Here is a 10,842-nt window from a genome sequence, read left to right on the forward strand (position 1 = left end):
AGAAAAAAGCATAATTATTGCAAATGAAATTTGCTCTCCTTTTTAGAATCGCTCAAGGTGAAATAATCCACTATCTAATTTTTTATTTTTAAAAGGTCAAAGTCAAATATAAAAGTCATGAAAGAATGATTTAATGAGTATCGATACTCAACCATGTCATATTAATTCATTAGTAGATAATAAATTTAATTCAAAAGTTAAGATAACATGTTATCGATGCTTAATATGAGATAAGCACCAATGATCATTAAATCATTTCTTTACAATCTTAGTTAAAAAAAAAAAAAAAAAAGAAAGCTTGTATCTTCTTATTCAATGTGTTTGCACCGTGAATAAAACTGAGTTGAGGTAGAGGAATCGAAGAGTCGATTTAGCCGTAAACAACATTAATTTATGATTAAATATAGTTTTAATTCGAGTCAACCAATTTCATAAAACGAAATAAAGTGATGCTGACCATACAAACAAGAAGGTCAAGGTCAACAAGAATAGCCTATTTATTGACTTTGTTCAATTTGAGAACATAATTAGCCCCAATTTGGTTTAGCTAAAAATCACATTTTTGATAGATTTTGATAAAAGTTCTTCAAACGTATAACTTAAAAAATGAGTTTGAATAAAAATGAATTTAAGAAAATGGGAGCCAAACAAAGGTTTCTAAATTAAACCCTTATTTGGCCCCATTTTTAAAATTCATTTTTTCCTAACCTCATTTTTAATCACTCGTTTCATCAATCCTTATTAAAATCTAATTTTTACAAAAACCAAACAGGGGACAAATTACACATTCAATCATCTTCTCAATTCATGATGCCTATGCATGTAAACATCAAAGATACTCACTCATTCCTGCGTTAACCAAAAAGACAAAACATACAGGCTAAACCACTACCTTTCAACAAAACCAAATAATATATATAAACTACTTTTAGGTATACTCAACAAAACCAAATAATATATACAAGAAGATCAAAAACAAATCTACTAAAGCCCAAAACTGAGTGTAATCTTGTTATTTTGAGTTCTCACCAATACTAATTAACAATAGTGAAACTAGACTTCTGAGTTGTGATGTGTTCGAAGGGATCCTGAAGAGGCTCTAAGGAATCTACAATGTCTCGCATTAGAGGCCGTGCTTTTGGATTACGATTTAAACAATGGTAAGCAAGCATGGCTGCTTTATGAACACCTTTTACTGGATAATCACCTCCTAATCTTGGATCTACTATGTTAAGCAATTTCTTCTTTTCTTTAAGCAAGGGGATAGCCCAATCTGTAAGATTCTGTTCTCGAGCTGGTCTTGATTTATCTAAAGATTTTCTCCCGGTCAAAAGTTCAAGTAGTACAACACCAAAGCTATACACATCGCTCCTAGGAGTTAAATGACCTGTATATGTGTAAATGCAATAAAGATATAAGAATTAATTAGGTCCAAACATGTTTATATAATATCAACATCAGATATTAACTGGTTATGCGCACAAACTTATCCATTAGAGTTAAATACGTACCTGTCATAATATATTCGGGTGCAGCATATCCATAAGTCCCCATGATCCGAGTGGAAACATGAGATTTGTCCCCAACTGGTCCATCTTTTGCTAGGCCAAAATCAGAGAGTTTTGCATTGTAGTCCTGTGCGTTTAAGTTGCACACATTGCAAATTATAATCATAAACTGGAGCCACAAAATAGATAATGCAACTATTTGTACGATTCTTTCAGGCATAGCCTCTCTTTTTACGTTAGCCTCCCCAGGATGGTTATACAACTGCTGTTCGTTAGATTATGACACAGGTGACGTCAACGTTGCTGAAAGTAACTAATAAGAAAGACGTCTTTCATTGGAAACTCAACTGAAACTCAACTGCACGAATCCGTATGTATATCTTAGTGACGAATTAGGGAGGGTTTTCAGTAACTAACCATGTCCAATAAAATATTAGATGTCTTAAAATCACGGTAGATGACAGGTTTCTCAGCGTCATGCAAAAAAGCAAGCCCTTTTGCTGCACCAAAAGCTATCTTCATTCTGATAGACCATGGAAGAGGAAGCAATACTCCTGCACTAGCAAGCAACGAGTGAACTACATAAAACAAAAAGAAGATGATATCAACCCAAATTTTAATGCAAACTAAAAACATTACACCAAATAAAAAACTTTCTTGTAAGTCTCGAATGCAGAGAACTATGTTGCTATATGTAAGAATGAGTTGTGATTAAACAAAGGAAGAGTCATTACTCACTACTAATTGATGACCTAAATAAATCTTGAATATCTAAGACGAAGATAAGTTACAGTGGCATATATAATTGCAGATTTAAGGTTTCAAACTTTGAAAAGTCCAGACCTGCATATCTTTAAATCCGTCTTCCTTCAATAAGTAGAAATCAACATTTTAAAACGGAAACAATCCAACTTTTAAACCGTCGATTGCTTACTTGAAAATAGATTGTTTTCCACACTGCCTCTGGCCATGTATTCATATACTAGAACTCGATGTTCATCTTCACAGCAATATCCAATCAATTTCACTAAATTTGGATGAGAAAGCTGCCCCAAAAAGATAACCTCGGCCTACAAACGACAGGAAACTCATCAGAAATAACATACAAAAAAAAAATGTAAAATGTAAAGCTTTCAATGCGGGCAAGCATAAATTTGAAAAATTACCAGCCATTCTCTATGGCCTTGATAACTATTGTCTCCATTGTGAACCTTAGCAGCTACCACGATTGGCTGAAGAAGCCCATCTTTTAAATCTTGGGAAATGTATCCTTTGTACACGCTTCCGAATCCTCCTCCACCCAACATATAATCTTGTCTGAAGTTTTCAGTGATGATCTTAAGTTCATCGAATGAAAACACTGTTAAAGGATTGCTTCCCGAACTCTGGCGCAGGTGTTCTACTTCTTCAGGATTTAATGGTAGCTTACTATCATCTTTTCTTGGTCTTTCTGATGGACTTTGTTCCTTTGCCAAGTCTAAACAAATTAGTAGCAATTAATCTCTCAGGACTCAGGAGTGACAACATAATTAATTATATGATAAGCATAATTATTTTGTCAAAGACAACTACTTATCCCTTGTTTGATTTTGAATTTTTGAGGAGTGATTTTGGGAAAAGTGATTTTTTTTTGGAGAATGTGTAGCTAAAAAGTATGGAAACGTTTTGCTTCCATGTGCAAAATTATTTTCTTACGAGAATGTATGGTTGAAAATGAATTTAAGGAAAAGTGATTTTGAAAAATTCAAAATTAAACAAGGGCTTAATCATTTTATGTTTGTGCAGAAAGAAAATAAAAGAGAGAAGAATAATAGGAAGAACAGAGAGATTTTTATGTCGGGCAATCATGCAAGTATTAATCGAAAAGCAAATGGAACAAGATTTCACTCCCATAAAGGATGACCATGTAACGATCTAAAAAACAATATAATACAAAATGTTATATTAAACTATGAAAAGAAAAGGTTGGTGCTGTTAGAAAAGAACATTGTGAATGAAGATAAGAAAGGGAGAAATTCCAAAAAAAAAAAAAAAAAAAAAAAAAAAAAAAAAAAAAAAAAAAAAAAAAAAAATGAAGAAGGAAAGAGATAACATCAATTGAAATTTTAACTGATAAGTCCATTGGGTGTGTCTTTTGAATTAAAAGAATATTAGTAGTATCATTAAAAGTCAAAATCTTCGAATATTATATTTATTCTGCATTCTGACTCTCCAGTATTCTGCACATATACATGGAATCCAGCATTGTGTATTCTGGTTGTGTTAATTACCATAGACAACATTAACATTATATACTATAGAGCAACAAACAGATATCATAAAATCTGCAATCTTTTCAGTGCATGTACAAAGCATTAATTCATGACAAATTACACTACTTAGTCTAAATTCCCATTCACCAATTTGATGATTTTTTTGCAAGTACATCTGATTCTCTAACATTGTTCACCCATTCTTATGCAATTCAAATTTTTAACAGAGAGTAATATTATATGGCATGAATGTTAAGGAATGTAATTTAAATGTCTTCTGTCATGGGATTACTTCACAAAATAAGAAATCAAGAATAAACTCATGGCAAAGATCATGGGATTATTACAAATTAGTTGGCTCACATTTAGCTTTCCTTAGTGTGGATATTTACCACTAATATTACTTAATCCCTTTATTACCTACAGTGTCTACCATTTTCGGTGCTGGATTGAAGAAGCCTTGTATTATATGTATGTATGATGTTCAATAAATAAAATACCGCTTTCCAACATCACTTTCTATCAAAGTTCTCATGCTATTTGAGCGGGTTTAATCCGAACTTGGGTAAAACTTGCAAGCTTGTGCTTTTGGCTAGTGGCCTCATGCCGTTCGTCAAGCCAAGTTTTCTGATGCGGACATCCATTTATTATTTATTTTCTATTTGGACTATTAGTTATATTTTATTTGGACTATTGTTTATGTTTTCGTTATTGGGCTTGTTTAGTGGGTTTGGCCCAAACCCTTCTCTTTAGGGTTTGTGTTCTGTTATTTATTTCTGTTTTGTTTCTCATTTGAGATAGTTGATGATAAATTAGAATTGAAAGTTGGTTTTGGCTTGCAGCCGGCCGTTTCCCCCCTTGCTTCTCCCTTTCTGTCCCCTGGTCTCCCCTCGTTCCCCCTTGTTTCTCTCCGGTTCCTCCCACTTTCTTACTGCTTCCGCCTTCTTCTGGTTATGCTATATTCTGTCTGTTCTAACTACTTTGCAGGAATTCATTTTCATCCTGCATCAATATGGTATCAGAGCTGAAACTTGGGAATATTTCAATTGTCTTTCAGATATTTTTCCACTCATTTACAATCCAAAACTTTTCTTCACATTCTCTTCCCAAAACCCTTGTACAGAAACACAGACGAAATAGTTTGTTTGAGGCAGCAGTTTTCTTTTCTTTCAATTTTCCTTCTTGGTTAAATTAAAAAAAAAAAAAATAGAGGCTGCTACTGTTCACGGGTACTGTTCATACCTGAGAGAAATTTATTATTGTTATTTTTTTTCATCAGTTCTTGAAAAAAAAAAAAAAAAGTCTCGTTCTTTTTATTTATTTTTTTTGCTGCCCAAGCAAGTGTGCTGCCCAACAAACCCTAGAATTCCAAGTCCAAGCCAAACCCAATTAGTTCCAATCCAATTATTCACAAATCTCCAAACCCAATACCCATCCCCGTGTCACAAATAGCCCAAACCCAGTAATTGCAGGCCCATAAAATTAGTGTCTATCTTCCACGAAGCCCTCATATTAGCCCAATTCCTTGCAGCCCAAAAACTCAAATCTTAACCATCACAACAGCAAATCATAATCCATATATACAACACCAACCCAGCCTGTCACCTCCGGCCCAATTACAGCAACCCAATAGCCCATACAACATTAACCCAGCCCACATTAGCTATTACCCACACAAGTCACAAACCAGCCCAATTCTTTCATCTTCTTCAACACATTTAGCTTCAAATCGTGCCACCGCCACTGTCCAGTCCACCACTGTCATCACCATCTGCAACCTCTTGACTCGTCTATAGCTCTATCACCAACGCTACGCACACTAGCCAACAATCCCTCTATTATCGCTGTCTTCCATCGCTACTACCCGAATTTTAAATCCCTGCCGACCACAAAAGCTTCTTCCCCGATATCCCACAGGTCGCTATCAACCATAATCCTGTTCTCTCATTTACCGGCATCCACTTCAAATCAGCACAGTCAACCATATACATAATCCAATTTGCCGCCTTCTTCAACACATTCTATAGATTTCTACCACCGACACCCACCCACTCAGACGCCTCTATCCCCGGCGTTTCTGTCTTCCACCGACTTCATTGATCAAGCAGTTTACTGTCTCTACTACCAAGCAACCCATTCAGTTACACATAGGTTTCTATTTCAGCATCTGTCCAATTTCAATGAAGCCAACAATTTAGAATATGCAATGACCGTGAGTTCAGGAGCTGGAGACATTTGACACAGGCAGATCAGAGGCCCAATCGTTAGCAATTCAGGCAACTAGACCACAGGGAGTTGCTATCTCCTAATTCTCATTGGTTTATACTGCTGTTTTATTTTAAAAGTGCATCACTTAGATTCTTTGTGTTGCTGTTACTATCACAACTTTGACCTCAAACTTCACTTGACTGGAATCACTCATTGAATTGACTTGCCATTGTTGTCCCATTTATCTCATTGAATTGATGTGCCATTGTTACCTCTTTTAGCTATCTGATTGGAAATCTTGACAATACCATTTGATCTTAACAAGCATTGGACCCTTGCTTTATTATTTACAAGCATAAGCACTATTAACTTGCATTTTTGGAAGGGAAGAAAAGAGAGAGAGAGAGAATTTCAAATTGATGTTTTAATCGTTGGTCCTTGATGCATATTGATCTCTCTATTGCATTTCATTTAGGTAGTATTGCTTTGCATGTAGTTACATATTGGTCATCTTGTCACTTCTAGCTCTAGTACCTTAAACATGAACCCCTCACAATTCGATGCACTCACCTGACAAATAGCGGCTATTCAAACTCAAATGACCGCTACTCTTGAAAAGAGTAAGGCCCTATCTGTTAGTTCGAAAAATTTTAAACACATCCCTCATTCGATTGATGTTAATAATTTTAAGGTGTCCCATAATAGACAACATCGTCGACAAGGTAACAAAAATACTTTCGACCCGATCGTAAAGATAGGGATAGGAATAGGGATCAGATTCGTGAGCGAGAACGAAATAATTTTGAAATTCTTACTCAATGGAATGCCCTTAAACAAGGAAATCAATTAGTGACTGAGTATATCGCGCAATTTGAGGAATTTCGAATCAAACGTCATTTAATTGAGGATGAGAGCACGACTTTGAGTAGGTTTAGCGAAGGTCTGAGAGATGATCTTAAGCGCGAGCTTTTCCTTCGAGGTGTCACTACTCTTGATCACGCTTACTCTTTAGCTCGAGATTATGAGTTGATTATTAGTATTCCATATGAAAAGCGTGGTTATCGTCGCTCACCCATCTCATTAGCGTCGCCTCATCATAAATCTATCATAAAACCGTCTCCGTCTAATGTTCCTCCTACTTGGAAAAATAATTGTAAAGGTCGTGATAGTTCACAATCTCCTTTTCCATGTAGAAAGCATATTGACAATCATCCTTCGGTGTTATTGGCTCCAATTCCTCCCGTTAAGTCCCTTCTGGGACCACCCCCATCTGATGCTTCTCCAATTTTGAAAAATAAGGGTAAAATTTTTTATAATCATCATTCGGCTTCATTGGCTCCACCTCCTCTCGTTAAATCCCGTCTAGGACCTCCCCCTTCTAATGGTTCTCCAATCTTGAAAAATCAGGGTAGAATTTTTGAAACTCCAAGGTCTTCTTCTCACTTGTTGTGCGTCAACTGTAAAAACTTTGGCCACATTTCTTCCAAATGTACTAATCGAACCTTAGTCATGGAAGAACGAAAGAATGTAATAGATATGCCATTAGAAGATCTAGTCTATGAGCCTAAACTTGAAGATTTTGATGACTTGGATGATAGTGAGGACACTTCTTTAGGTGGACTCCAGACTCTTCCCGAGACTTTAGATACTATACCCCTTGTTTCTGACAACTCTCGGTCACATGTTATATGTCATACCCTTGCACAACTCAAAGAGCTTGATCATTTCACTGGCCACCCTTGGAGAATCCAATCGCCTGTGGTTAGCATTAAATCAACATTCCCCACTACTGACCAACTTCAAACTGATGGTCAAAATGAAGTCATTAACCAAAGTCCTGGCAATTTATTCAAGTCTCTAGTCCAGAAAAATCTTAGAAATTGGGACTTGATTCCCCCAACTGTTCAAATTGCGTATAACAATTCTATAAATCGGTCTCTCGGTTTGAATCCATTTGAAGATGTTCATAGTTATAAGTCTAGGTGGCCGTTAGACCTTATTTCCATGTCCCCACATGCTAGTGTGTCGATATCAGTTGAAGCATTTGTGCATCATCTTCATGACTTGCATATTAAAATCAATAAACAACTTCACGCAAGTAATGCATTATATAAACTTCAAACTGATTTGCATAAACAATATTTTCAATTTCATATTGGGGATTATGTTATATTGCAAACCGGTAGTGCTGGTCCTTTTAAAGTTTTAAAACATGTTGGTCCATACGCACATGTCATTAATTTTTCACCACATTTTGGCCACCACTCTACTTTACATATTGAAGACTTAGTTACTTACAAAGGCCTTTTTAATTTCCTTGATGATCCTTTTCTACTTCCTTATGTGGACCCCCAACCTAAAGATATTACCATTTTCACTCCAATAACACATGTCACAGCACACAAAGATGTAATTGATGCTATTTTAGATAAACAGGTTGTGTTAACCAATGAGGAAGATTTTGGGGATGAGTGGAATGAATTTTTACTATTGGGAGTTCAGTATCGGTATGTGATTACAAAGAAAGATCGTCCTCCTTGGTTGGATCATATCCTTGAGGATAAGCTACAACTATCCTTGTTATCATTTGTGGAGTCTCGGTATTTGGTCATCGAGAAAGATCGTCCTCCGTGGCATGACTTGGAGCCTCTCGCATCAGATTCAGTGCAACATTCTGCTTTATCTACTCGACGGGGTCGAGTTTTTCTCCCACCCCGGAAGCGTTGATGAGGACATCCATTTATTATTTATTTTTTATTTGGACTATTAGTTATATTTTATTGGGACTATTGTTTATGTTTTCGTTATTGGTCTTGTTTAGTGGGTTTGGCCCAAGCCCTTCTCTTTAGGGTTTGTGTTCTGCTATTTATTTCTATTTTGTTTCTCATTTGAGACAGTTGATGATGAATTAGAATTGAAAGTTGGTTTTGGCTTGCAGCCGGCCGTTTCCCCCCTTGCTTCTCCCTTTCTGTCCCCTGGTCTCCCCTTGTTTCTCTCCGGTTCCTCCCCCTTTCTTACTGCTTCCGCCTTCTTCTTCTTCTTCTTCTGGTTATACTATATTCTGCTTGTTCTAACTACTTTGCAGGAATTCATTTTCATCCTGCATCATTTTCCCTTCCTTTTTTGTCAGATTCTTTTAACTATTTCTGTCCTATCATCATTTTGTTTTGCTATCAAAATCCGGCACAGTTTTTTTTTTTTTTTTGGTGAAAATTGATTGATCCGCTGCTAAAAAGTTGTTGATATAAGTGGAGGAGTCTCCTTTGGTTTACAAGGTTAAAAGAAATAAATGGTTGTCAAATATTTTTGGGTTTGGAACTTCACTCTTTTCTCTAGTGAAGGGAGAACCTTGAGTCAACACTGTACTGCTCAACTTTTTTTCAGAAACAAATTCCCATAACAAATCACTCCTTTTATGAAAAGCTTGGGTCTTTCTCACCACATCATTGATGAGGATAAACCTGCTAAAAGATAATGGATGAAAAAGGGAAACAATGCCCCCACCCTCCTGTATGAATCATGGAGAAATACAACTGTCTACTCGTTCCATGGTTACTTGAAACCATGAAAGAGGACCTATGAAACTTCATTTTCGAATTAAAATGAGCAGTAACTCAAACTTCTTGTTTTGGAGTTTCCAAGTTGTCCTGCTAACAAGCAGCTTTGGTGTGTAGCATCATCTTACCAATGATGAGAAACCATCAAAGGCAATGCAACTACGAGTACACTTTATTAGCATTGGTCTCGTCAGTGCCCCAACGTGGAACTCTTGTTCATGAAAAGTTAACCCGGAGAACTCGGTATTAGTTATGTTAATCGACTTCTTAACCCATGCTTTCATCAAGCCATGTCAATGGAGTCCTTCACATTTTTTCTTTTCTGAAAAAAGTTGGGATTCCATGATCATCCTCTCCAACTTGAGGGGCATGTTGAGGAATATAATTCAAATGATTCAAGTGAATACGGTCACTTCACAAATCAGAAATCGAGAATAGACTCAAGGCAAAGATCATGGGATTATTACAAATTAGTTTACTCACATTTAGCTTTCCTTAGTGTGTCTGTTCACAACTACTATTACCTAATTCCTTTATTGCCTATAGTGTTTACCATTTTCGACACACAAATAACACTTTCCACCATCTCTTTTCTTAAAAAAATAAATAAATATATACAATGAACAACAGATGCACTACAAATTAGCCAGCTGATCGAATTAGAATGAAGATTCAAGAGGTAAAAAATTAAGATCAAAAGCAATAGAACGAAAAGGGCACATATACCAAAAAAAAAGAGTATTGCTGAAAACACACAACACAGAGAGAGCACAAGAATTCATAGTGAGAAGTAGAATATTTCCTTGCTAGAATAACCAACTGATATTCGATTTAGAGTAGAAAAGGCAAAACAACAGTAATAGATCATTCAGAATCGAGACTTGAGGAAGAAATTAAAAATTACCTGACTTTGCATCAGATGACACTCTGAATATTGAAGGTAGCCTACACCAGCAGTTCCCCATTATACACACCAAACAAGAAGCAGCCCAATAAAATCCAGAAAACTTGCACTTTCTCAACACAATTCACCAGCAAATTGCACTCAGAAACACAGAGAAGAAAGATGGTTAACGAAAATCAAGAGAAAGAAAGATGTGTTAAATGTGAATGTTTTGGTGCTGTGTCATTTGTTTATTGGAAGTGATGCGGGTGGAGTATTGGATGGAGTTTGGTCTGTGCGCTTTCTATTGGTGGGAGCTAGTGCGCATTTTGAATAATCAATTTCCACACTCTCTCACTCAATTCTCATACTCAGCTTTTTCAGCCTGCGCATGTAATCAACTCTCTCACGCACATTGTCAGATGGCGTGTAGC

General features: G+C 36.2%; 1 protein-coding gene across 2 annotated transcripts; it reads right to left on the minus strand.

Annotated features, from left to right (window-relative positions):
- Positions 1 to 893: 893 nt before the first annotated feature.
- Positions 894 to 10,842, minus strand: LOC111391895 (probable serine/threonine-protein kinase PBL16). 2 transcript variants are annotated; one of them, XM_023017174.1, is made up of 6 exons: positions 10,430 to 10,842; positions 2,675 to 2,985; positions 2,443 to 2,578; positions 1,926 to 2,086; positions 1,512 to 1,635; positions 894 to 1,387 (listed from the first exon to the last, which is right to left on the minus strand). In XM_023017174.1, the coding sequence occupies exons 1-6, from the start codon at positions 10,488 to 10,490 to the stop codon at positions 1,035 to 1,037; spliced, it is 1,146 nt and encodes a 381-aa protein (XP_022872942.1). In that variant the 5' UTR covers positions 10,491 to 10,842; the 3' UTR covers positions 894 to 1,034. The 2 variants fall into 2 exon arrangements, with proteins under 2 accessions (XP_022872942.1, XP_022872944.1); XM_023017176.1 differs by having other exon boundaries at positions 1,926 to 2,062; positions 10,430 to 10,841.

Source organism: Olea europaea, unplaced genomic scaffold, assembly GCF_002742605.1.
Source record: "Olea europaea var. sylvestris unplaced genomic scaffold, O_europaea_v1 scaffold856, whole genome shotgun sequence".
Lineage (NCBI taxonomy): Eukaryota > Viridiplantae > Streptophyta > Magnoliopsida > Lamiales > Oleaceae > Olea > Olea europaea.

Excerpts from the sequence above, each read along its gene's own strand:
- LOC111391895 (XM_023017174.1), bottom strand. The coding sequence starts at position 10,490 with ATGGGGAACTGCTGGTGTAGGCTACCTTCAATATTCAGAGTGTCATCT. Across the intron at positions 2,986-10,429 it reads GTCATCTGATGCAAAGTCAG|ACTTGGCAAAGGAACAAAGT; the intron begins GTAATTTTTAAT and ends TAATTTGTTTAG. Across the intron at positions 2,087-2,442 it reads GGAAAACAATCTATTTTCAA|TTCACTCGTTGCTTGCTAGT; the intron begins GTAAGCAATCGA and ends TGTTTTATGTAG.